The sequence below is a fragment of the Pseudomassariella vexata genome (assembly GCF_002105095.1).
Source record: "Pseudomassariella vexata strain CBS 129021 chromosome Unknown BCR38scaffold_8, whole genome shotgun sequence".
Taxonomy (NCBI): Eukaryota; Fungi; Ascomycota; class Sordariomycetes; order Amphisphaeriales; family Pseudomassariaceae; genus Pseudomassariella; species Pseudomassariella vexata.
Window position 1 is genome coordinate 781,097 of NW_024467963.1, and position 25,103 is coordinate 806,199.

General features: G+C 51.4%; 8 protein-coding genes across 8 annotated transcripts; 4 read left to right on the forward strand and 4 right to left on the reverse strand.

Moving 5' to 3' along the window:
- Positions 1 to 3,220, forward strand: BCR38DRAFT_222218 (fungal-specific transcription factor domain-containing protein). Its single transcript, XM_040854256.1, has 2 exons — positions 1 to 702; positions 846 to 3,220. Exons 1-2 carry the CDS (start codon positions 246 to 248, stop codon positions 2,906 to 2,908), a joined length of 2,520 nt encoding a protein of 839 aa, XP_040714786.1. The 5' UTR covers positions 1 to 245; the 3' UTR covers positions 2,909 to 3,220.
- A 1,170-nt stretch (positions 3,221 to 4,390) lies between these two features.
- Positions 4,391 to 5,925, reverse strand: BCR38DRAFT_344120 (serine carboxypeptidase S28; the record flags this gene model as incomplete). The annotated part of the gene is made up of 3 exons (XM_040856080.1): positions 4,391 to 5,472; positions 5,534 to 5,672; positions 5,731 to 5,925. 3 exons carry the CDS (start codon positions 5,923 to 5,925, stop codon positions 4,391 to 4,393), a joined length of 1,416 nt encoding a protein of 471 aa, XP_040714787.1.
- A 2,741-nt stretch (positions 5,926 to 8,666) lies between these two features.
- BCR38DRAFT_222316 (initiation factor 2 subunit family protein) lies at positions 8,667 to 10,020 on the forward strand. Its single transcript, XM_040854257.1, has 2 exons — positions 8,667 to 9,640; positions 9,713 to 10,020. Exons 1-2 carry the CDS (start codon positions 8,804 to 8,806, stop codon positions 9,800 to 9,802), a joined length of 927 nt encoding a protein of 308 aa, XP_040714788.1. The 5' UTR covers positions 8,667 to 8,803; the 3' UTR covers positions 9,803 to 10,020.
- Positions 10,021 to 11,716: 1,696 nt separating this feature from the next.
- On the forward strand, positions 11,717 to 16,351 carry BCR38DRAFT_435986 (C-type lectin protein). The gene is made up of 15 exons (XM_040860424.1): positions 11,717 to 12,438; positions 12,494 to 12,749; positions 12,895 to 12,996; positions 13,048 to 13,176; positions 13,241 to 13,262; positions 13,309 to 13,595; positions 13,825 to 14,005; positions 14,145 to 14,187; positions 14,242 to 14,299; positions 14,461 to 14,869; positions 14,919 to 14,994; positions 15,050 to 15,447; positions 15,499 to 15,755; positions 15,818 to 15,899; positions 15,949 to 16,351. Exons 1-15 carry the CDS (start codon positions 12,190 to 12,192, stop codon positions 16,013 to 16,015), a joined length of 2,616 nt encoding a protein of 871 aa, XP_040714789.1. The 5' UTR covers positions 11,717 to 12,189; the 3' UTR covers positions 16,016 to 16,351.
- A 95-nt stretch (positions 16,352 to 16,446) lies between these two features.
- On the reverse strand, positions 16,447 to 17,378 carry BCR38DRAFT_410093 (uncharacterized protein; the record flags this gene model as incomplete). The annotated part of the gene is made up of 4 exons (XM_040858421.1): positions 16,447 to 16,577; positions 16,614 to 16,785; positions 17,177 to 17,189; positions 17,323 to 17,378. The coding sequence occupies 4 exons, from the start codon at positions 17,376 to 17,378 to the stop codon at positions 16,447 to 16,449; spliced, it is 372 nt and encodes a 123-aa protein (XP_040714790.1).
- Positions 17,379 to 18,110: 732 nt separating this feature from the next.
- BCR38DRAFT_410094 (uncharacterized protein) lies at positions 18,111 to 18,809 on the reverse strand (the record flags this gene model as incomplete). Its single annotated transcript, XM_040858422.1, has 1 exon — positions 18,111 to 18,809. The coding sequence occupies one exon, from the start codon at positions 18,807 to 18,809 to the stop codon at positions 18,111 to 18,113; it is 699 nt and encodes a 232-aa protein (XP_040714791.1).
- A 1,158-nt stretch (positions 18,810 to 19,967) lies between these two features.
- Positions 19,968 to 21,322, forward strand: BCR38DRAFT_344170 (queuine tRNA-ribosyltransferase; the record flags this gene model as incomplete). Its single annotated transcript, XM_040856084.1, has 3 exons — positions 19,968 to 20,030; positions 20,094 to 20,344; positions 20,404 to 21,322. 3 exons carry the CDS (start codon positions 19,968 to 19,970, stop codon positions 21,320 to 21,322), a joined length of 1,233 nt encoding a protein of 410 aa, XP_040714792.1.
- A 1,530-nt stretch (positions 21,323 to 22,852) lies between these two features.
- BCR38DRAFT_222446 (uncharacterized protein) lies at positions 22,853 to 23,773 on the reverse strand. The gene has a single exon (XM_040854259.1). It carries the CDS (start codon positions 23,672 to 23,674, stop codon positions 23,153 to 23,155), a length of 522 nt encoding a protein of 173 aa, XP_040714793.1. The 5' UTR covers positions 23,675 to 23,773; the 3' UTR covers positions 22,853 to 23,152.
- Positions 23,774 to 25,103: the final 1,330 nt, after the last annotated feature.

Consider the following 25,103-nt stretch of genomic DNA (forward strand, 5'->3'; position numbering starts at 1 on the left):
ATGCTGATGAGACCCGGACCAACGCTTCTTCCTACTCGTCCACGCCTAAGCGCAAGTTCGAGGACTTCGCCCCTCCTGATGGTCCCCTAGTCCCTCCCACTCCACCCGCGCCGCCGTTGGACCGGCGAATTTCAACCACGGAGCGGACTCCAAGCGAAGCCCAGGGGGTGGGGGCCCGGGGGTATGGCGAGGATGAGATAAAGCCAGTGGTTGCAGGTGGTTATGAAAGTAAGAAACCGCCCAAAATGCGCCCGCCCATGCGATCCAGTATCGCCTGTCTGCGGTGCCGCAAGTCTAAAATCAAGTGCGAGAACAACGGCGGGAGTAGTCCTTGCGACGGTTGCATCAAGACCGGCAAGAAGTGCGAGTTCAAGCTGCCCGAAGCCAACCCAACGCCTCCGAAACGGAGCGAGCCTCCGTCTTCCATCAAGCAAGAACGTGATGGAGGATCTGACCGGAAGAAATTGAAGAAAATCGACGAGATTGCCAAGGGGGACAACCAAAAGGTCACGCTCTATGCTGACGAGGTCCTCGCCGCCCCTTTCTTAACTGAAGATATTTGGGACCAGGTACTGGATCTGTACAAGTTACATTTTGCGCCAGAGCTGCCATTCTTGCACTTGCCAAGTATGAGAGAATACATAGGTCGCAGGTTCAGGGCACCACAGCCAGAGCCGACCGACACCAATCTGGTGCTCCTAGGCAAGTAGCCCCTTCTCTCAGAACCCGAATTGCGTTTCTTGTTTGCTATGCTGTCGAGTTGTGTACGTCATTAGTTGGAAATGCTCTCTGCGTTTCGCAACTCTCTGTCCGTCCAGAGCTTAGCTCACTAACCTCCGTTATAGGTGTCCTTGTCCTCACGGCCAGGTTCCACTCCGATCTTGTCAAGTATCTGGCGCACGTATACAGCTCACAGGGTGGCAACGCGAGGTCCCGCCCAGTCCAAACACAAATCGATCCAGCCGCAGCGTCTGAGTATTATGCCGATACTCTTGCGGTGGCACTGGGTCCGATGAGAACGGCGATGAAAGTCGCCTCACTCGAGCGGGTACAGGCGATGCTCATGCTGGGCTTATACGAATGGGGCCAAACACGACCTAAAACCGGAGGCCTGAGTGCGTGGATGTACGTTGGCTCTGCGATCAGAATGGCTCAGTTCTTGAATCTTGGCTTCGGCGACAATCCAAGAGACTCGGGTGATTCCAAAACCCGTCCTTCCGATAGTCGGCAGAGAAGAACTTCGATGTCGCTTTCCCAGACGACCTTGGATAATGAGGTGAAGCGACGCACCATGTTCAGTTGCTTCATTCTGGACCGTATGCTCGCATGTGGTAAAGAGCGACTGTCGATTATCCAGCCCGACGACCTCCAGATCCAGCTTCCTTGTTCAGAAGACAAGTTTGATCTGGCCATGGAGGCAAATACAGGGTTCCTCCGCCCACGCAACGCTCGCGAGAGCGCTGCCACCGACGACAGCGTGCTGAGCCAATTCATTCGCCTCGTCGATATCTGGGGTGAAATTTCCAGGTACAGCTCAGCAGGAGGACGAGTAAAAGACGCACACCCGCCGTGGGACCCGAACTCGATATTTCGCCAACTCCGCGAAAACCTGGCGGCCTTCGACAACAATTTGCCCGATACATTCACATTCTCGAGGTCAAACTATTTCAAGCACGAGAACCATCATGCTTCCAGCGTCTATGTTCTTCTGCACATGCTCAGAAATGTCTCCCTCATCATGTTGCACAGAGAATACATACCATTCGTGCCTATCCGATGTGCTGGTCCGGAAGGTCCTCTCGACAAGCCCACCTTCCCCAAAGACAACGCACGCCGAGAATTCTGGCTAGAAAGTGCTGAACAGGTGTTCAAGGCTGCCAGAGAGATTGTGGACTTGATTGAGATATGCCAAAAAAAGGACAAATTGCCGCAATCCACCATCGTCTTGTTTGCAATTTGGACCGCTGCGTTTGTTGGACTATATGGTGCCCACTTCCCTCACATGGACGTCCAACAACACATGCTGAGCCATAGGTGGAACGAGCAATCGGGAGACGCCGAAGGCGATGTTTTTCAACATGGCCCCACGGGCTTGGCTTATCAAACTCTGAACAAGATATCCTACTGGCTGAAGATGGCCTCTACCTACGTTGGAGTTCTCCAAAACATGGACATCTACTTCGACAAGATAAAGCAAGACTTCGACAGGCACGTGGATAAAAATAAGTCTCTGAGCGAGAAGATGCCTCTGAGTCTGCGCCTTGGTGGCAGAGGCGGTGCCCTCGAAGAATACCAGCAAATGTCGAAGCAGCTCAAGGATTTTGGGACTCTTCATCCGGACGACCCCACGCACATGGACAGCTCAGATCGGTCTCGAGCTAGCACTATGGAACGGGCATCCTCCGTCGGCGCTGACAGCCATAACGCTTCTGTTATAGAGCGGGTTCGAACCCCAAGAAGTACTCCGTCGGCGTCCTTCGTCGCGATAAACCATGGCCTACCGGACCCTAGTGTTTACTCGGACAGGACAGCTGGGCCGTCTGGTAATCACAGCGAAGTCCACACAGACCACTGGAGGGGTCAGCAGAACCCCATGCGTCCACATCAATCGCCAATCCAAGGTTACGCCGTATCACATCCTCCAGGCACCATGTTGGACCCGGCGACAGCTGCAGCTCAGGCAGCTCTTCAAGTCGGCTATAGTCAGCAGCAGTCCCAGTCTCACCAGCCTCAATCCCATCAGCCCCCCCCTCACCTGCAATTTGAGCTCGATCACGAAGAGTCCAAGCGGTTCGGCGACACGAACGATCTCGGTATATTAACACAAAACGACCCTTGGCTAGACCTCTTCCCACCTGATATGCAGCACATGCAGCAGTTCGTACAAGAGTTCCAGTATTCAGGATAAACCAAAACAAAAAGGAGGAATTGAAACGCATGAAAGGTGTTTCAGGAGTTGAGCATGTGTGACAGGAAAATTAGGAGATTCTGTACCTAGCGGGCTGTCTACACTGGTTCACCAATGTTTCGAACATCATGGGCATGTGTTTTTTGTGCCGGGGTTTCTTGTTTGCTCGGAGAGCCTTAGTCGGGCTGATGGGAGATGTTGTTATGTTTTTCGCTTCTAAGATATCCTGGATAGTATGCGTAATTTGAGGTGAAAGTCTGTTCGAATTTAATGCGCAATCAGTCAGTTGTTTCAACGTGTTTTGGGGGCAGGATGCCTCATGCTTACTTGCTGTGCCTGCCCTCCGAGCATCTCATACGGGTTTGACCCCTGCTTCAGATGAGATAGAGCATATTCTGCATCAACCCAGGTCGATTCCTCAGTTGGTTATCCCCTATCTACTTCATAGGATCAGACATGCAAAGGAGTAAGAACTTTGAAAGATACTTCCAACTTGATCTGCAAAATGGTGCCTTTATGAATTGCATCAATAATGCTTTCAGAGAGTCAGAGAGAGGCAAGGATTTAATATTTTGCATTTTTCTTTCTTTCCAATGAGACCTACCTATTGGAGTCCTCCCCAACTTCGTCCACTTATGACTATCATACATCATCAATGGTGGCACATAACTACGATTCGTGGCTGGACCCGCAATCTGTCTTACATAGCGACAAAAATCTACTTCGACGCTCGCCTCGCTTCGGTACCGTCTAGCAGCACAGTCTGGGTCAGGGGTATTGTAGACGAGCCTATGAAGCATTACTCCACTTTCTAACACCCAGGTAGTATAACAAGGTTATCCTAGTACTATACCCAGCATATTACCCTGGCACACCAGGGTTATCCCGTATTATTCCATTCGGTATACTGAAGTAGAATAACACGGTCATACAACTATTAGACCTGCCTATTTCAGTAGGATAAAAGGCGTTACTCAGCGTTATTTACTTAGTACCTATAGTATGGGAATTTGGTCACATCAGGTGACCAGTGCATTTGGGGCAGGCACACGCATATATTAGTGGGATCCCCGCTGGCCGCTTTGGTACTTGCACATCCAACCAACGATGTGGCCAGAATGCCAGCAGATCCGTACCCTGCAGGAAGAAGGTGTGGGCAATGCAGGCAAAAGAGATGATGATGAGGGGACCAACTCCTCAAGGCTGCAGCTACGAAACGGTAACAGGGCAGTTGGCCCAAGCGCTGCACGAAGCACAACAGCCGGTGTGTCTAGAGTATGCAACTGAAGATTGTACTGGTTTTCCTAATTTCAGATTCAAGTAGTTATTTGCTATCCCATGCTACTGTTCCATCCTGAGGTTCACTGTAGTGACTATTCTGCACTATGTACAAGTCTACAGGTATCTAGAAGAAATCCAAAATTCTATCCAACGCCGCCCATATGCAATTGTGTATCAGCTGATAAATCGCTCATTAGATGGCTATGCCTTGGATGGCTTCTGCCACTCAGACAGCCAATTCTTCATGATCTTCATACTGCTCTCGATGACAGGCCAAGTGTAGGGGTCGGTCTTGTCGATCCACAACTCAGGACAGTGGACGCCACCCTCAACAACAAAAGACGGCGAGTCCGTGTCGTTGACATAGCCTCCGGGACGGTAATCACTGGCAACGGTGGCAGAGCGCCAGGGGTCCAATTCGCCATTGACAAAGATAACCTTCTCGTAAGGGGCATCCCAGCCTTTGGTCCACTGGTTCAGGTGCTCCTCAGTGAAGCCTTCGTCCATGCCGAAAGTGTAGTCGTTCGTCTTAGGGAAGTAGAGCGGGCACCTCCGAGTGTAATGCTGGGGCCGCATCTGGTTGGAAACGATGTTGTTGCCGTCTGAAACGCCGGGGCCGACCTGCCACCAGCCGAATGGCTCGTTGCAGAGCATCCATTGCCAGGGTCTGGAATCGAAGTCCTTGGGGTCGTTCCATTGGATTTCTTCGTCGTACGTGTCACAGGCACTGCCGTCGGCGCCGCAATTTACCGTCTCGTTGATGTACGCGGCGTACGCATCGAGGGCAGCAACTAGACCGACACCGGCTCCGTTGTTCAAGACAGCTTTGGAAGTTCCGGCGTGTGTCTCGATGTAGTCGCAGAAAGCAAGAACTGCGCTTTGGTTACTCTGCCACTCACTAACCGGGTTGGCGAGGATGTCGGCAAAGTCGGCTGCGTTGAGATTTTGCAGGTTGAACTTGGTCTTCAGTTCCAGGACGTCATCGTCGTCTCCGTTGGTAAAGACATGGTCGACGTAGCTTACGACAGCCTTGACGTCATTGCTGCAGTTGGTGGGCAGAGCTTGCTCGATGGGGGAGAAGTATGTCCAGAAGTCACTGATGGCCTCGACAACAGCGGAGGAGGCGTGGTATGCGGCGAAAACGCCAGGCTCTTTCTGAGAAATCCACGCCGACAAAGCACCTGCGTAGGAGCCGCCGATGAATACCCAGGGAACGTCGTTGGCGTTGCAGTCGCCGTCCTCGCAAAAATCGAGCTCGGCGTTGAGTGCGAAGTTCGTCATGTCTGTCAATCAAAAGGATTAGCCATGGCGTTCCTCCCGTACTTGCTGGTTATTAATACTAACCCTTCATTGCATTCGGAAGAGTGTGGTACTGCAGAGTCTCCGCATCAAGAGAGTCGAATGGTATACTCTTGCCCCAGTATCTGTGCTCTATGAGGATGGCGGCTCCACCCAATTGTTGTGCATAATAGCCTGGAAGACTCTATTTTTGTTTTTAGGATAAAAATCGACATACAAGTTATGGCGTGTTTATATCTTACTTTGTTACCCAAGTAACCCATCATTCCATCTGCAGACTGTTCTCCGGGGTTGAAAACAAAGACTGGCCCGCCGGGCTTGTAGTGAGACGCATCCCACCAAAATCTCTGCTCAAACGTCCCTTTGGATACGTCATCGTGGCACACGTTCTGGTTGAAGGTAGCATTGCCGATTATGTCCAAGTCATCATTATCCATAGCCTTGACACCAAAACGCTTTCCCAGTTGCTTCACATGATGTGGGATTTCTCTTTTCTGGACCGCGGCGGCTGTGGGAGTAATGTGTGCCAACAAGGGCAAAACAAGCGCGAGTGTTGCCTTCATTGTAGCGGTGGTCAGGTGCGTGCCCTGAAGCTGCTAGTATTTTGGAGACAAAAGGCGAGTGAAGGATGTTATTAGTCGAGAAGGGTATGAAAGTGAAGATTAACAGACTACGCAGTTAGGCCTATCCACTTCGGATCGAACAGGCAAGCTCAGTATATCAAACAAGCAGTTAAGGAGAGGACATCGTATTTCATCCAGGTGTCCAAAGGCTGATATATGCCTTTGCCTACCTACGAGCTTGGTAGTAAGCGAAGGATCATGCTCAGCCTTTTAGTTTAATGAGACCGAACGCTGTGGCTAGACAGCGTTCGGTCTCATACCTCATGGCTCCTGTGTTTTAAACAGGCATAATTATGGGCGTAAACAGCTTTTCCATGTAGTAAACCGGCATAGTCACTGGAATGACCAGGTTATTACAGCGTAATAAGATGCTGTAAGCGGTGCTCCAAATATCGGGTCCACTGCTCGACGATGTCAGCTCAGCCTCATCAGCGCGGCGTTCTAGCCAGCATTTCACTGGTTGGTCTGGACTAGTTGTAGCCCAAGCCAGCCCCGGGGCTTAAGAGTCGGTCGAGACAGTTGCCAAATCACCAATGCGAAGCCTGGTTAGGCCCTGCTGATGACTAGGGCTTGCTTGCCTGCCTGTCTCGTCCTCCTGCGCCTCCACTTCCTTCAACGCCGGGCCAAGCAGACGGACTGCTCTTTTCCTTCGCGGTTTGGTCAACTGGAAATTGGGGTAAGCCGGATGAGAAGCTAAGGTGAGAATGCATGACGGGACGTATTCCTCCGCTCAGGCCTGACCCATACGCTGTTGGCACGTCACCTATGTTTGTCGGCTGTGTCTTTGTTTTTGCTGTAAACCATTCAAGAGAGTTTGCTATTGTGGGAAATCCCCAGGGATGTGTATTTTAAGAGCTGGGCGTCAACGTTGGCTTGAGCCGCCTACCATAGGCTGATGCTGCCCCATCGATTCGAGTCTGAAGAAGTAATCTTATCGTTGATTGTGGCTGCGTTAAGAGTTCAGCTTGCCCAAGCCCGCGGTCCGCGGGTCTTCAATGTGAATTCCAGCAAAAATGATATCTCAGTCGAAGATATGTTTTGCCAAACATGTCTCGCGGTGAAGGATGTGGTGTAGTTGCAGCTCGCACCCAACGAAAGATCTTTGCGGGCTGTGCCGCCCCTTGTGCGTCAAATATGTAAGTCAGATCCTACAGGTTGAAATACACGCAACTCGCAGGATTCGGGGCCTGTGCCTCAAGTGCCATAATTAATAGTGGGTTTCGAATATGTGATTACATGTCGGATTGTGCGTCAAGCACAAGTTTGTAAGAATAACAGTAAGGAAGGACGAAGGTCAATTGATGGCTCATTAAGCCTGTTCGATTTCTCAGCTGTGAACACTAGTATGTAGATTGATGTGTTTTCGCGATAGGTGATGTATATAGCCACTGTGGTTTTTAGTTTGTGTCTCTTCTTTTGTGGTTTATTATAGATAGAAAAGGGAAGAAACTTGATGATGCATAGCAACAAGGATGTTATACAACGTATATCGAGTTCGTCTGCCTGCTCGATCGGGGGAAATGCCAGATTTAACAGGACACTTAGTCTTTCCTTGCAACTGAAGGATTACATGGAAGTTATGAAGTTGTATCAATATGTGTTGGAAGGGGGCGTTGCAACTCCTGGCAAGGTTCGCTCTTTCAGATGCCGAGATCCCAGTTGACTTTCGTAACAGTTTGAGCTGGAGAAAAAATTGCAGCTTGGAAAAATAAGCCTCATTTTGGACATATCCGTCGAGAATATTGGAATATTGCAGTTTGGTACAATTAGTATATGTACGGAGATTCGTCGTTGGGTCAGTCGTGGTAGACCCTCAACCACCACGAGATCTGTTTATGCAAGTCCAGCTATTCTACAGATTAGTGACTGAGCATGTAACAAAGTAAATGACGCAGTCAGCGTAATAATGTAGCATAAACCGATATTCCAGAATCATGTTGGATGGCCATGCTTTTCCATTTCCGTGGACTGGTCATTTATCTCTAGCTTGCTTGCCTGAAGAGGGGGTGCGAGTAGATGAACGGCACTTTAGAAGTAGGACGCACGCAGGCATGATCCAGAGCTAGGTAAAAGACAGGAAAGCCGGGGCGCTACCCGCAAGCCGTCAAATCATCAGAAAAAATAAGTATGCTAGAAAGATGTGTTGACTGAGGGAAATAGAGTATATACTAAAGAATGTGAGCATGAGTGTTTGCTAGGGAAAGATCTGAAAGGAAAGATTACGGTACTGCTCGGTTCTTCGAGCAAAGTAACTACTTGGGGTTCACCTTGCCCCGCGCAGCTACGAAGTGAGTTGTTCTTTCCCACTATAAGTGCGCAAGGACCAGGCGGGGCAGAGACGTCAATTCATACGCTTTTTGGCCCCCAGAGTTGACTCACTAGCAATGATGTTCTCTCAAATTTTGACGACGAGATAAAGCACAACCGTGGACTCATGTATGCTCAGAGTAACTCTTCCACCGTTCAATCTCGTCCGTCATTTTTCGTGTATAGTTGAACTTGCGATGACGACCGACCAAGACGTCAGCGCGACAACGCGCCAACTACCCATCCGCATTGCTACGGATGGCGATTCCTTTGAGTAAGTCCTCATCAAACGGCTTCTTGTGTTCGTGGCTGCTCCTGTCCAACTGACCTTTTCAGCATCGTACGAACGTACCACCGGCTTCTGGCGGAAGACCCTGACCTCACGATGCCCATCGCGGCCATCGAGGCGCTAATCGAGGTGCTTGGCCAGTCGCAAGTCGCAACGGTCGCTGAGACTATTGATCTCGTCGAGACGCAGTCGGCCAAGCTGCAATGCGCCGTCACCAACTCGATCGCCCTTTCCCATGGCACCCATTTGTTCCGCCAGTACCTCGTCATGTCGCTTAAGCAGCCCGGACCTGAAGGGAAGGAGACAAGCACTCAGAAGAACTTTGATATCGTGAGACAGCATCTGCTACGAAATGGGCGCCTATTTGCCCAGCGGGCCAAGAATGCAAGAGAGAGAATCGCTGTGAATGGCCGACGACACATTCATGACGGCGAGACCATCCTGACATATGGAGGATCGCGAGTCGTGGGTACTTTGCTGGGAAGAGCTGCTGAAAAGCACGATTTTGGCCACTTTGTCGATGATCCGATACGGTTCAAGGTCATATACGCTATCGACCCAGCGCTTGAGACGGAGAGCAACAAGGTTATTGCCGCTTTGCGTGCAAAAGGTGTACCGGTTGCCACCATTCCCGCAACTGCCGTCTCCTACGCCATGTCCAAGGTGGACATGGTCATTGTAGGAGCCGACGCCGTAACTGCCAATGGCGGCATCATCGCCCGGCTGGGTACCTTCCAGATTGCGCAGCTGGCCAAAGAGAACAAGAAGCAGTTTGTCGTTGCTGCGGAGCAACACAAATTTGGCAAGACTTTTCCTTGTGGTCAGTTCGACTACGGCTTCGATCAAGGCGTAATCGACTTTCGAGCTGGCAGCACCAGCACTTCTTATAACAAGATACCCAAGGAAACCCTAGCGAAACCTATTGACTATACGGTATGTACTAGCTCTCATGCAAGACTTATCGCCTCGGATGATTATGGACAGTGTGAACTAAGATGCGCTCAGAAACCTGACTACGTCAATATGTTCATTGCAGACCACAAGGTCCTGACGCCATCTGAAGTGGCTAAGGAGGTGATTGATATGCTTCTCTGAAGGCAAAACGGCATCTTTTGGCGTACAGGGTAATGGGAGGGGGGGAACTCGGACCGGCGAAACCCCGTCGGTGTTATTCTCGAGGCATTCTACAATCTGGTAGCATTTGAAGGCGTTGTTGGAAAGGTTTCGACGTGATATTACAGCAACCGAGAGGCACAGCGAGGTCATGATGTGAGCGGAAGTATGGCACTTGAAACATGACAATGCGGTGGATGGTGGAAACTCACTTACCCCGGCGTACAATGATGGAAAGGGCCATAGCCAATGGTCTGGAACAATGGATACCACCCTGTAGGACCTTTCCATGGCAATTACGAGGCGCAGACGTAGACGCAGAACTCCTAGTATACGGCATGGCGCTCTAGTCAAGTGATATCTTGGTTCGGGAGATTATATGCCCTCCAACAGCAACAGCACAGCAATGATTCTACAATGTCATTAGGCGGAATTTCGCGCAAGATTGGTGTCACGAGGCAAAATTTCGCGCGAGATGGTCATGCCATCGGATTTCAATGTTATCGCCGGACCGTCATGGGACAAGCCAGCTTGATGTATCCGGCTTCTCTAAAAACACAGACAAAGCCTGCGGAAAGACGCACGAATCAACATAAGTTGAAAGTAACGGGCTAGCAGCTGACACAATATGCCTTGCGTTAAGTCCCGAGAATAATTTTGAAATCATTTCCCGGGAAAGTCTCCGAACACATCCTAAGGAATTTAGCATGGTATAGACAAGTGCAGTAGTGCAGTAGCCCAGAACACACAGTAGCCACTCATATCTATAGATCCGACATGCAATCAACGGTTTCTAGAAGTCTTAATCGTGTCCCCACAGTATACAATCTACATGACACTGAGAAGGAAACAGAACGACTTCTTGACCCGGTTCAGCACAAGCAATAGGAGGACGAGTTGACGCAACACGAGGGTTATCAAGTGAGTCATGCTGATAAATTCCGGTGTTACTTGAGGATTTGATGCCCTGCCTAGCTCACGATGCCAGGCAGCCAAGTCCCTGCGGCTACAGGAGGTGAGGGGCAAGGCAAAGGAGCACCGGAAGCTGTATGTCAGTGAGGGGTAGTGGTGGATGCCGTCGTTATTAATAGATATAGCAGTGTCATTACAGAGAAGAATGACGTCTGCACACGATACTTTTCACGGCACATGCGTATAGTTTTAAAAGAAGGAGAAATGATGCGAGTGCATGACTATGAGCTCTGCAGGTGACTACGTCTAATGGAAACGCTCTGGAAACTAAGAGTTGACGAGACCACGGCTCACAAACCCGCAAGATCTCCCGAGGTCTGATTAGTATGGGAACAGTATGCCATCTTGGGGATGTTATCGGGTATACGGAATGAAAGGTACCTGGCTCGGAGGCAGCCGGCGGCCAGGCCGGTGGGACGAAAGAAGCAAGCCGCAGAAGACATCTCTGCATGAAGAAAGAGATCATCATGCATTACAGGAAGCATGTCGCCATTCCCTCTACTGGTTGCACATGAATATCAGATGTGGCAAATCCTCCGCGATTGCGCAGCGCTATACTATGTAGTTGTATTAGGGGCAAGGGCTCTTCAGCTGTAGCCTTATCGTCCGGGCGGGCCAGGTGCTGTCTTCTTCCCCGAGCTAAGTTTGGACGGTACACGATATGCTTTCTGATGGATACCTTCGTCGACTATCGCTGGTGAGTATAGCCTTATAGCACTTCTAGGGCCAATACGCGTGGGCGATCTGGACACTGCCGAAACACGTCCGGTTAGGAACGTATGGGCTAAACTTCTAGCGGTGCGTGTCACTGCAGCGATTGAGCCCCATGCCCCGCAATTTTCGGGGCCTGGGGGTCTTAGGTCACAGCTTGCCAAGACGTGATTTGCTATTGGACTTAACCTCCCACGCCCTCGAAGCTGCGATGACAGAACTTAACCCGCGCCGGACGAAAAACCGCCATTTATTTCCTTGGTCAGCTGTTTTTTCTCCTCTGCGTGCCTCGCCATGTACACACAGGAGCTCCTCGGGCAACGCGGTATGATGCCATTTAGCGCCTTTTTTAATGGGCTGACGGGCTACGTCCTATGGCTCGACACTAGATGGCAAATGGGGTCGTCGGTCCCTCTGGAAGCTCATCTACCCGTGATTGACATCACCATCTGACCAAGGTTAACTAACAACGAGAGAAATGCGCGCCTGAGGAATTAAGCTTTGTGCGGCGACCTCGTATGTTGCAGGTATCTCGCTACTTCTCTTACTGTCTAGTTCGCATCGTCTCCCCTGTTGTATAACTTCCCTTTCTTTCCTATCCGCTTCCAAATACCACTGCTCCATCCGCTTGGAATTCCTCGAGCATTATCCAGCTGTATTCAGAACAATTGGGGGTTTCAGGCGCCATGCCGTCCACTACCGAGACTCACTTCGAGCCTCACGCGTCGGCTCCCAACCCCAAGGCGGGAAAGGGAGCCACCAAACTTTTGCGGCCATCTAGCAGTCCCGCATTAGACATCATTGACATACGTCAAGAGTCTGTGGAGCTGAATCTCAAAGAGGAGATACACAGCATGTTACGCCCCCAAGAAGGCCCCCGGAGGATGCCTACGTTGCTGCTATACGACGAGAAGGGTCTACAGCTCTTTGAGAAGGTACACGCGGTTCTCTTGCCAGATCAACGCGACCCGACGCTAATGGTAATTCAAGATCACCTATTTGGAGGAATATTACTTGACCAACTATGAGATCGAAGTTCTTCGGTCTGCGGCAGCTCAAATGGCCCAAGAGATTGCGTCCGGGTCAATATTGCTCGAACTAGGAAGCGGCAATCTACGAAAGGTGCAGATTCTCCTCGAAGCCATCGAGGATGCTGAGAAGAAAGTCGACTACTTTGCGCTCGACTTGTCAGAAGAGGAGTTGATACGGACGCTTGCACAAATCCCCCCTTTTCGACACGTGCAATGTGAGCCAACCCCCCTAAAGCTCAATGCACCTGTCTTTGGGCTTTCATGTCGAAGACAGAGACCATTCTTTCTGGAAAATTCCCAGCTTGATACTTCCAAGAAACAACTTGCAGGTTCAAGCAGCCAGAAACTAATGTTTTGCAGGTCACGGCCTGCTGGGAACATACGATGACGGACGCGAATGGTTAAAGCGGCCATCCATTGCGGCTAGGCGCAAGTGTGTCCTGAGTCTTGGGTCCAGCATTGGTGAGATTCGAGGGACACATCCCAAATCCGACTACTTACTGCTTCTGACAGGCAACTTCCAACGGGATGAAGCCGCATCATTCTTGAAGGGTTTTACAGACGTTCTGCGCTCTACAGACTTTATCCTCGTTGGAGTGGACTCATGTGTTGATCCATCCAAAGTCTACCACGCGTACAATGGTCAGTCCCACTAGTGTTTGCATGTTTGTATTGGGTGATGCTGAAACGTACGCCTCGGGATTAGATCGAGAAGGCGTGACTCATCAGTGAGTACATTGCAGCTCTGCGAAGACACTTGGCTGACAGTTGTAGGTTTGTCCTGAATGGTCTTCGACACGCGAATGAGGTCCTCGGATCTGAAGTCTTCAAGGAGGAGGACTGGCGAGTCATAGGAGAATATGTTTACGATGCGTCTGGCGGACGTCACCAGGCGGCTTACTCCCCAATCCGTGAGGTCACGGTGTTGGGTGAAACCATTCGCGCTGAAGAGCGGATTCAGGTAGAGCAAAGCTTGAAGTATTCCAAGGAGGGAATGGAGAGGTTGTGGAACGCCGCCGGCTTGGTTGAGCAGGCCACGTTCATGCGTGGCAAGGAGTATGGTAAGCAATCCATCTCTGTGTTGCCTTGTTCAACCCTAGAATCCAGAGTCATGGGGGTGGCCACACATTTCCACGAATAAGCACTTCCCCCCACATTTTAGTTATTTTTCAACCACTTAGATGGATGTCATATTGCATCAGTTGCACAATGGTATCGAAGCCGGCGCCGAGTCTTAAACGCAGGCCTCCCAGGTCTTGTTGTCAAACTAGTTGCGCTGACATGGCACAGGATTGCATCTCTTGACAAAATCCACCATGCCTTTCAGCTTGAAGCCCTCCGAGTATGCCCACACCAACCTGGCCACTCCTGAAGACTGGAACGCAATCTGGAGGGAATGGCATACAGTCACCCGATTGATGCTGCCCGAGGAGGAACTGACTGAAAAGCCCATAAAGCTGCGGAACGCCTGGTACGTTTTTTTTCTAGCAGTGCAAATCTGCCTCGGTGGTCCTGTTCCAGGGCGCTGCTATCAGTAATAGACTAACAAAACTCAATCGCCTTTTGCTTTAATGATATATTGTCAAAAGTTCTGACGCTTATGCCTACAGCATCTTCTATCTTGGGCACATACCGACATTTCTCGACATCCAGGTTCGTGTCTGCTAAAACATTCAGACAGTCAAAATTGCTGACATAGTTGGACAGCTGACAAAGACCACCAAAACACCTGCCACCAATCCTCTCTTCAATTCTATCTTCGAGCGTAAGCAAATTCAACAGTCCACTGTTTCGTCCGGTGAGCGGAGGGTAGAACAGCCCGACATTACCCGCTCGAGATTCTCTCTCTCTTTGTCTCGAAGACATGACGAGAATCACCTCTGGATGTCGTCACATTGATATCCCATTGCTAACCTACACGTGCAGGCGGAATCGATCCTGATGTGGACAACCCGGAGCTGTGTCATTCACACTCGGAAATTCCGGATGAGTGGCCATCTGTTGAAGACATCTTGACGTACCAGGAACAGGTTCGGACCAGGTTGCTCCACTTGTACTCTAAGGGGCAAGAAAAAATCCCGCGAGATGTGGGAAGAGCTATATGGGTGTCATTTGAGCACGAACTCATGCACATCGAGACACTCCTGTACATGATGCTACAGAGCGATAAAACTCTGCCCCCACCTCACACACTGAAACCGAACTTTGCCTCGCTAGCTCAGAATGCATTTGCCGAAAGAGTGGAAAACCAGTGGTTCACAGTTCCTGAGCAACAGGTCACCATCGGGCTTGACGATCCCGAGGATGTCTTGGACTCCACCGGTCACTTCGGCTGGTGAGCAGTTACGCAAATCTATCAGCGTAGCACGACTAATACACAACAGGGATAACGAGAAGCCGTCTCGGCAGGTCAATATCCACTCGTTTCAGGCGAAAGGTGCGCCAATCACGAATGAGGAGGTTCGTACATGAAGCGAAATGGCCGAAGCAGCATTCCAATAATTGACCTCAATAGTACGCGCAATATCTTTATGCGATGAAGAAAGCCAAGATTCCTGCTTCATGGGCAGAGGAAACTCAGAAGGAAGCTAATGGCTCCAATGGATACGTTAACGGCGTCACCAACGGTGACTCCAATGGTCATGCGAATGGCCACTCCAACGGCGCACAGTCACCGCCAAGTTCATTCCTCGAAGGCAAAACAGTGAGGACAGTTTATGGTCTGGTGCCACTGAGGCATGCGCTTGATTGGCCCGTGTTTGCCTCTTACGATGAGCTTGCTGGATGCGCTACTTGGATGGGTGGCAGAATTCCCACCGAGGAAGAGGCGAGAAGCATCTACAGCTACGCTGACTACATGAGAAAGGAGCAAGCGGAAAATCAACTTGGAAAGACGGTTCCGGCGGTGAATGGGTGAGCATCATGATGTGTCGGGCCTCGTCATGATAGCTGACATTCATGTAGTCACCTTTCGAATGACGGCGTCGAAGAAACCCCACCATCACGCGCTACGAGGTCAGTCAACGGAGAGTCCCCAGGACTCTTCGTTGACCTCACTCATGCTAATGTTGGCTTCAAGCATTGGCACCCAACTCCTGTGACGGCTCACGGCAACCGCTTGGCTGGACAATCCGAAATGGGAGGTGTTTGGGAGTGGACCAGTTCGACGTTGACCAAGCATGCGAGCTTCGAGCCAATGGCACTGTATCCCCAATACACTTGTATGAACCATGGTCTTTTGCTCCCGCGGCCATGTGTTATACTAGATGCTAACGTGTCGCAGCCGACTTCTTCGATGGCAAGCATAATGTTGTCCTAGGTGGCTCCTGGGCCACACATCCGCGCATTGCTGGCCGGAGATCGTTGTAAGTTTCTATTCTGATTTTGCCGGCCGAGTTGCTGACCTGCCTCTAGTGTCAACTGGTATCAGCGTAACTACCCTTATGCTTGGGTGGGCGCCAGACTGGTTCGGGACTTGTAACTCAGGGGCAACAAATGCTCCTCACCCAAGCCAGTTTACAACCCTGGCAAATTCGATCAGATCTGAGCAGCTCAACCTGGCTCGGCAAATCAACAAGCCCTTCAACGCAGTACCTGGATGGTCGATATTTGGCCATGGCCTGAAATGGTGGATAATGTCTTTCGTGTGTCATTTACAAGCAAAAGATTTCCTGCTTGGTATTAATTTAGGGGCTCTTCACAGTAACCAACAAGCCCACAAAAGTCACTCGTTGAGATCTGTTTGGGGGTTGCCGGTTGTAGATATTTAATATCATTTTGCATACGATTCGGTGGTCATCAATGTAATATTTCCTGATGTGCTCTTGTGCTGCTTCAGTCCACAAATGATTCTGATTACGTCTCATGTGGCACGCAGCAGGGAGCTCCGATATGATCCTCTGACGACAAAATCTAGGCTGCTCCATTTTTCGGCCCGTGACGGCCAGCTGACGTGCCCATCGTACCAAAGTTCTCTGGTACCAATTCCCAGCGGGACAGTCCCGACACTCGACGGTGGTTTGCAGGGCACCGAATAAGGAAGGCTGCAATGGTGGTCTAGGGTGCGACAGCCTACGCACATCTTGGTATTGTCCGGACGGCAATCCTAACATGCGGTCTTCTTGTGGTCAGGAGTCGGTGTCGGTGGAGGCGGAAGAGGAGGAGGAGGAGGAGGAAGAGGAAGAGGAGGAGGAGGAGGAAGAGGAAGAGGAGGAGGAGGAGGAGGAGGAGGAGGAGGAGGAGGAGGTGGTGCTTGATTCAGATATCTTAGTTGAGAGAGGGTTTGCTTTGACTTGGTGTTGGTTGGAAGTGGATAATATGATGCACACTAGGGTATTTAGTCAAATGTAGTTGGGAGGACGAGAAATCATTCACTCGAATTCGGGATTTCAATGGCCCTCTCTGCTATTCATCTACCCTTGCTGGATAAGTCTGAAAGGTTGGTAAATTTCTGAAGGTGGTTACACATCCTGATCGAGGCTTGCCGTGGAGTGGTACCAACTTGTTCATGTCGAACCTTAGTAGTAGTGCTGATTGGGGGAAATATAGAGGGTGTGGACGTCAATTGACTTTTCAGCCTCTGGTCAAACCTTTTATTTTTACCACTATCCCATCGTTGTCTCGTGGTTTACTTGTTACTTACAATAGGTAGGTACCTGAAATGGGATGTTTGTAGATGTACGTGGATGAGTGCATAGTGAGCGACGTTAGCTTCATACGATGGCAAATGATACAGGGGAGAAGTTTGACATTTCCACTTGTGACAGGAGATACCCCAGCTATACATACGACCTTGTGGCAGGAAGGCTGTCAGGATCATTGTCATCCGCCCTTTTGATTACCATCCTGCGGACAAATCATACAGCGAATCAATCTAACAAGCTAGTAACTACATGCCGATCCGCCTCTGTGGATTACTTACTGCGAGATTTTTCACCAGGCGATGAGGATACTGAATGCGTCACTATATGGCCAGGAACAGCGTTGCCGTGCAGAGGGTTTCATGTAAGCCGGTTTGGATGAATGATAAATCTAGATACGACTTCAACCGCAAGACTATATGCATATTTACTAACAACTATGTGACCAACTGTAGGGGTTATTCATTGTCTTTGTTCGTCCCAGGGCGATACAAAATGGGGTCTCGACTTTCCAAGGACGAGTTGTCCAGTCGATTGTAAAGGCTTCGCTTGATAGTAACAGCCAAGGTTGGCATCATCAGAGCAGTATTCGCTTATTCGTGTACATTTCGCCACCGGCCATGAAAATAGAAGGCTGGCTGCATCCCAGGCTTTGTGGCTTTGCTTGTGGCTCTGATCATGCTGGAACAGAACATCGGGTGGCGCGCGTGGATGAACGAGTCAGAGCATTCAAGTCCATCTGATCTTTCGCGACGGTCGTATTTCCCGTGCGGGAGAGTGTGTTCCACACGGCCACGCAGGGTCTTGAAGAGTCCATGCCAGGGATGCACAGACACATAGGGGTATATAGACTGGTTTCATCCCTATATTAGACATTCGCGACGTTACACATTAGGAACCTTGTCAGCACGATTACGCGACGGCAGCCGCATCATTTCAAAGCAACGGCAGATAATTGGTGGCGATCGACTTCAGCACGATTGGAGGTGATTTTAACCCACCCTCCTCCTCATTATGATCCGTCTCGAAGCTCGCGCCCACCTCGTACGAGAACGACTCCTTGAGATCAGCTAGGAGCCTGCATATCGACACAGGGTCGCCGTTTGGCTCTGCCATTTGCAGATAGCCATGCCGTATGCCCTCCGGCTCAGAATCGGATTCCGACGGCGTGCCGATGACGAGGGACACCTCGTTGACTTGGGGAAAACTCTGCATTAGCACGTATTTGTTGTACGTCTCCCAGGGCCTCCGGATGACGGGCTTGACGTGGTCGATGGCGAGGTTGAGCACCTCGGCCGTGCCGGTGACGAGCTGGGCGAAGTCGCGCGAGTTGTTGTCGTAGCCCATGTCTGTCGGTCGGGGCAGGTAGAGCGTGTCTATGCCCGGGTGGAAGTATATCCTCGCTTCATGGGTCTTGGTGCCGAATAGCTTCTTGTAGAATCGGAGACCCTCGTTGCGTGATTCGTGGGATGCGCTGAGGATGGCGGGTGGTGCTGAGGTGGTCCAGCAGCAGTCTTGTTCTGAGTTGTAGGTGACTTCAACGACGCGAGGCTGGTGACAGTTATATTGCCATATTTCGAGTCGTATTTCGGTAGGCAGTGATGAGAACAGGTGGAATGACTCTGGTGAAGACATGGTTTCCGTTGGAGGCGTGGTTGGCCGAGAATGAGAGCGACTCGCGTCGAAGTTGATGTTCGACAGGGTGGACGTTTCGTCAGTCGAAGCAGCGGAGTTGTGGCGAAGGAGGCTGAATGGAGGAATAAGGTTCGAAAATAAGGTTCACGACCTACGGAATCCGCAAAGAGATCACACGTGGGTATCACGGCAGTTATAAAGACGTCAGTGATAAAGGTCGAATCCTGGGCCATGTATAAGGAACACTTCCGCATGGGCGTTCCCGTGGGCGGTCCGCCCTATGTTACCCTAACGCAAGATGAAAAGAGAGGAGTCTGGATAGAGCGATGCGCATGGGCCCGGGTGGCTGCTCCTGAGCCTCAATCCACTCGACCACGCGGCTCCTAGCCAAGTCAACCCACCTGGCTTCCTGAGGCCTGGGGTCAACGTCGAGCTGCGCATAGGTTTCCGCCTTGTTAGCACAGACGGCCCCCTCTCTCCGTGCGTCAGTGCCGGCACAATGAAATAGAGTGCCTTCAGACGACTGCTGAAGGGAACTTAGACTAGCGCTGATGAACGCGATTGCGAATGAAAATCCACTGCGAATGCCAAGTCGTACGATTTTACAACTTGTCCACAGCGTGGGGTTGTCTTGATGTGTAACGATACTACGTAGACTCCCGAGCCGCTGGTTCGTATCAAGCGGATTCCCCACCGGAAGAAAATGTAGAACTCCCTTGCTGTTTCGGACGCGCAGTCCAGGCTTGAAGGGCTGAGAAGGTCCTCACGACGAAAAATACCCGTTGGCCCCTGCGTTCCTTATATAGGCGGGCCAACGGGCTGTCACCAACTTGCTCTTGGCTTGCTGGTTGCGAAGGCCTCCGTCCGCCCGCCAACGCATGACCGTCTCCAAATTTACTTGTTGCTTCTTGGAGTTGCAACCATATTGCTGGTTCATGCTGCCAGGTCCAATGGGAAGATTTCGCGGTTGATCCGAATAGACTAGAGCCAGCTGCCGAACAAATCAAACTGGAGCAGCAAAGATCGACCCCCAAAGCAGCCATAGGACGGCCGCTCTAGTGTTCCGACCGCCGTACCGGAGAATCCAGGCTTTGGGCCCCACTCATTCGGATCATACCTTTTTACCCACCAAACCCCTGAAGCGCCATGCTGGGCAAAATGGCTACCATGGCCTCACAGTCGTCCGCAGCTCTCACGTTCGAGCTCGTTGCTCGTTGTTCTGTAAGACCGATGGCCCGCACTCACACCGCTTCTCCGGCGTTCTTGTCTGACTTTCGGCCTTAGACAACCCGAGCTCGAGCCTCCGTCTTGACGCTGCCTCATGGACCGGTTCAACTCCCGCTCTTCATGCCCGTGGCCACCCAGGCTTCGCTGAAGGGCTTGACCCCGGAGCAGTTAGCGGAAACAGGATGCCGTCTGTGTCTCAACAACACCTATCATCTCGGGCTGAAACCAGGCCAGGGAGTGCTCGCCGCTGTGGGCGGTGCGCACAAGCTGCAGGGATGGAATTACAACATCTTGACTGACAGTGGCGGGTATGAGGCCTAGTGAGACGCGTATGCAGGTTGTGCCGGAGGTTAACTTGCGTTTGCAGCTTCCAGATGGTGAGCCTGCTGAAGCTCGCCAACATCACCGAGGAAGGCGTTAGGTTTCTGAGCCCACACGACGGTACGCCGATGCTACTGACCCCGGAGCACTCCATTGGGCTGCAGAACACCATTGGCAGTGATATCATGATGCAGTTGGACGATGTCTTGGTCACCACATCACCCGACAAGGCACGAATGCGGGAGGCTATGGAGCGAAGCGTACGCTGGCTGGACCGCTGTATAGCAGCCCACAAGAATCCGACGACGCAGAATTTGTTCTGCATTATTCAAGGTGGCCTCGACGTGGAAATGCGACGCGAGTGCACCAGGGAGATGGTGGCCAGAGATACGCCAGGTATAGCCATCGGCGGTCTTTCCGGCGGCGAAGCAAAGGCAGACTACTGTCGTGTGGTGGCAACATGCACAGAGCTTCTGCCCGAGTTGAAACCGCGCTACGTCATGGGAATCGGCTACCCGGAGGATCTCGTGGTGAGCGTCGCCCTGGGCGCGGATATGTTCGACTGCGTGTGGCCGACCAGAACAGCCAGATTCGGAAACGCCATCACCAAACGCGGAGTGCTGAACTTCAGGAACGCCAAGTACGCCGGGGATTTCGGTGCCATCGAAGACGGATGCGGTTGCATCTGCTGCAGGAAAGGCGAAGGTGGCATCGCCGTCACGCGGGCTTTCGTCCACCACAATGTGTCCAAGGAGACGGTTGCTGCGCATCTCCTCAGTATACACAATGTCTGGTACCAACTGAATCTCATGACCGAGGTCCGGGATGCTATCGTCGCGGATGAATACCCCAAGTTCTTGCGGCAGTTCTTTGCTCACCTCTATGCGGACAAAGCCGACTATCCACTCTGGGCCGTCGAGGCATTACGTGGTGTCGGAGTAGATCTGAACGGGGACGAGATGTAATCCATCCACTTGTGTCCACGCCCCACGACACCATTTTGAGATACCCTTTAGACCGTTTCGTAGACGGGAAGTTGAGCAATATAGATCTTTGGATCTCGATATTGTGTCATTTGAACCCAGCTTGGGAGGACTACTTTCCGTCCTGCATCACGAACGGGTGCAATTGTCAGCTGAGACGAAATGCCGTCGTTATGCTTTCACTATGTGGTGGCTGTAGCCTAGACTATGTACACCCTCGAGTCCCTCCCCGCCGTCGTTTCACTTCCTGCCACTGGACCTACAGGTAACACGTGAAAGGGGTCATGATAAGATGGCTTACAAGCACCAGAGCCGTACTTCGCCGAATAGAAACAGCATCACAGAATGACTCGAAGTGATATGACCCCACTAAAGACCCCGATGATGAGTGAGTCAGGTTGTTTTCCCGCTGTCCGTTGGCAGCACTGCTTCCCAGTTCCGACGTGGCCGCAGGCGTAACCGTGATGGTTGCGCCGTCGGCAATGAGCGCTTTCCCATACCCTGGCCTGTCTGGGCGGCCGTGGAGGTGTTCTCGGTGGCTCTCGATGAGGACTCACTTGTGGTGGTGACCCCCGCCGAGAGAACATCACCCACGGAGCTGCAAAGCGATGCCAGACCCGAGAAGCCGGGGCTGGAGTGTTAGCATACATGTGCGCTACCTTCCAATTGGGAAACCCCACCAGAGTAGCTGTCTGTGTCGCTCTTACTCGCCCGATTTGTATTTGCCGAGACGTAGCCGTCGACCTTATCTGGGATCCACGACGTGGTCTGGGAGGAAATCGGCCCGTCGCCGAAGCGGGTTGGTTCTCCTGCGCATGCTGCGCAATCGTAGACGTGGTCCACGACCGAGCTGCACGTCGTGGCGACGCTGCTTGCTCCCGCGCTGTAGGTGGCAGACGACGAATATGAGAAGAATCTGCCAGGGTATGAGTGCCAAAAGCTTCTGGAGCAGATGGAGTAGAGCTTTTGAGAAGTTACTGGCTTACAGGTTTGCTGCCTTTACTCTTGTGGTGATGTTTCAATACGTGGGTTGCATGCAAATCGTTGGCTGTGTCGCTGTTTACTTCGCGTCCAGTGCATGTTCTCTGGGTGTTCCTGACTTCCTCGTTGAGTTTCGGCTTCCACGTCATCTTCTCCGCGATCGTCGACGAAAGAAATCAAGCCGTTTGGCAGTTTCAGATAGTTGCGCTCATGTCTTGCAAGTGAACTAGCAGGGCGAACTCAGAGTTTCATGGATTAATGTTGGCCAATTTTGTTAGCATACTTTATTTGTACATATCTTGCTGCGTGCCATTTAGAAGAATAGCAGTGCTATTGCGCAATCAACTGTTGCCAAAAGTGAATTCTTCTTCTTGTCAGCATTTAATTTGGTACAACTGGCCTTGGGTGATGGCTTAGGATGTATCATGTTTCATGATGCATCGGATCTTCATGGATACCGTAAGCCGGCTATATAACAACGCTTTTCAGTGAGGAGCGTCAGCCTGGCTCTTCGTGCAGTACTCGTGTGCTGAGGGAAAATGCTTCATCCAACAAGCCCTCTCCCGCTTGTTAGTTGGCTGCCAACTGTCCATATTTCTGTGCGGCCGACTTCTTCCCGTGTACTATCTTCCACCTTGGTAGCCAAGAACCTGTCGCTGACCCTTCTTCCCTCGACCATGTGGTTTTGTGAGAGGATATACTTAATTCGAAAACGCCCACTCTCAAGTCACTTTCCATGTACTCGCAATGTTCTCTCCCTAGAACAATACCCATAGCAGCTCCTAATAGCCCGGCTCTCATTCGTTGTCCCTATATTACCAATCCTCTCCCTCAATCCTCCCACACAGCCACCTTAGCCTTCTCGGCCTCCTCTTTCCGCTTCCGCTCCGCCTCCCTCTCCACCTCCCTCCTCTTCCGTTCCTTATCTCTAAGCGCCCGATCATACGCCCTCTGATCCTCCGTCGGCTTAGGCGCCTTGACTCCCAGCGCACTGGCAATCATCCTGCGCGCCACCGCATCCGTCTTCTCGGGTCGTAGCCTTTCCGCTCCCGCTCCTTCGTACTGTTGTTGGGACGAAGATGACATCGACTGCCATGGCGCGCCGGAGGTGTACGTCGGAGAGCTGGGTGTCGGAGGTGGGGCTGCAAACCCGGAGTTGCTACTGGTGATTTCGTTGGGGGTTGTTTTGCTCGGCTTGGAGGCGTCTTCCGAATCCGAGTTCGCGTCTACGTCCTCGTCTTCCCATGAGTCTGCTACGACGACTTTCTTCCCCTTAGATGGCTTGTGGGTTGAGGGGCTAAGGGACAGGTTCGACAGTGCGGCCGTGGTGGCGCCGCTTGCGTTGCTGGCCATCTCACGTCTGCGGATCTTGTCCCAGCAAGAATTGCTACCGGAAGTGTGTATAGGAAGAACTCTGGGCGTGGGTGCTGCGTCAGGAAGTGGCTTGCAGGTCCAGTCCCGTAGTGCGACGCGGAAACGGGGGTAAGTTTGTGCGCTGTCGTCGGTTCCAGTCGTACGGTGTCGTTCTCTGGAAAACCAGTAGGAAGCTTGTTACCAAGCTATAGAACTGAGCGAGAGGGGCAGAGGGACTCTAAACAACCACTTCTGTTTATAGCCTAAAGAGGTAGAAATCGAAGTTTCAGGGGCATGGAAACGGTCGGATCTCGAGAGCTTGGACAAGATATGGAATAAGAAGGGGATCTCAAGTTGCACATGAGAGGAGGACTCTGCGGAAGTCACAGCTTGAGTGTGCGTGACGGTGGGGTCATTTCCAAATCGTCCTTGACCCCATTTTAACCCACGACTTCCCCGCAACATCGGCCGAGACTGTGGAACCCGCATCTCGGGGGGCCTATCGATCTGCAGTGCTCTATGCTTATGTCCGGCTATCTGGTTGGCGTTGTCTTCGACAACTCACTTTCCAGTAGAGCGGTTTAATTCGTCGTGAACAGTAGTCCCGTGGCTCACGAATGGTTAACAACACTCGGAATTTTGTGAATTAGGTGGTCCCAAAAGAGGCATTGACTCTGGCACTTCATCCGATCTCAATAATACTTCGGATGTTCGGACCGTTATGGATCTTGCGTGGCCATGGCAGGTGTACTAGCGTAGCCTAGAACGATACAATCTAGCATATGAGAGAAGTCCTACATCCAAATATGCAACATAAGCTGACAGTTGATGAGCCGCGTGTTCTTGATTGGCTATTTCCCCATTTCCCCAGCCTCTCAGCCTCTGTCATTTATGACTTACCAAGTGTGTGTATGTTACTCGAAACGTCGATACCAAAGGATTTCCCTCTGAGCAGTCTTTCAATGATGCGTCTTCGACGCTGCCTCAGCTTTGTATTCGAATATCTTGCGCACTGCGGGGCGGGCGGGCAATGACACGATTCCATCAGGCGCTGTAGTTGGAATATATCTTGGTTCGTTCGGCCATATTTGGGAACATTTGGTGTGCCATTGACTCCCAGAAGATGATAGAGATGTCGGCATATGTGCACTTGTCACCCACGAGGTACTCTTTGCCCTTCAGAAGGTTGTCAAGCACAGAAATGAGCCGGAACGGCTGGTATTCTCAACGATTGATCGCGTCCTCCACCTTTTCCGGGTGGTAGTGCTTGGACCAATCTAGCTGGCCGTAGTACAGGCCCTGCCCGCTCATTTGGAAAACAGGAACTGCTTGAGCTGGTATTTCCCCGGGAACGTGACGTACGTTGACATGCTCTCCTTGTCTTAGGTATCAATCAGATACTCGATGACAGCGCCTCTAAGAGATGTAT

Excerpts from the sequence above, each read along its gene's own strand:
- BCR38DRAFT_222218 (XM_040854256.1), top strand. The coding sequence starts at position 246 with ATGCGCCCGCCCATGCGATCCAGTATCGCCTGTCTGCGGTGCCGCAAG. Across the intron at positions 703-845 it reads CACCAATCTGGTGCTCCTAG|GTGTCCTTGTCCTCACGGCC; the intron begins GCAAGTAGCCCC and ends CCTCCGTTATAG.
- BCR38DRAFT_222316 (XM_040854257.1), top strand. The coding sequence starts at position 8,804 with ATGCCCATCGCGGCCATCGAGGCGCTAATCGAGGTGCTTGGCCAGTCG. Across the intron at positions 9,641-9,712 it reads CGAAACCTATTGACTATACG|AAACCTGACTACGTCAATAT; the intron begins GTATGTACTAGC and ends AGATGCGCTCAG.
- BCR38DRAFT_435986 (XM_040860424.1), top strand. The coding sequence starts at position 12,190 with ATGCCGTCCACTACCGAGACTCACTTCGAGCCTCACGCGTCGGCTCCC. Across the intron at positions 12,439-12,493 it reads GTCTACAGCTCTTTGAGAAG|ATCACCTATTTGGAGGAATA; the intron begins GTACACGCGGTT and ends TGGTAATTCAAG. Across the intron at positions 14,870-14,918 it reads TCCACCGGTCACTTCGGCTG|GGATAACGAGAAGCCGTCTC; the intron begins GTGAGCAGTTAC and ends AATACACAACAG.
- BCR38DRAFT_222446 (XM_040854259.1), bottom strand. The coding sequence starts at position 23,674 with ATGGCCAGCAACGCAAGCGGCGCCACCACGGCCGCACTGTCGAACCTG.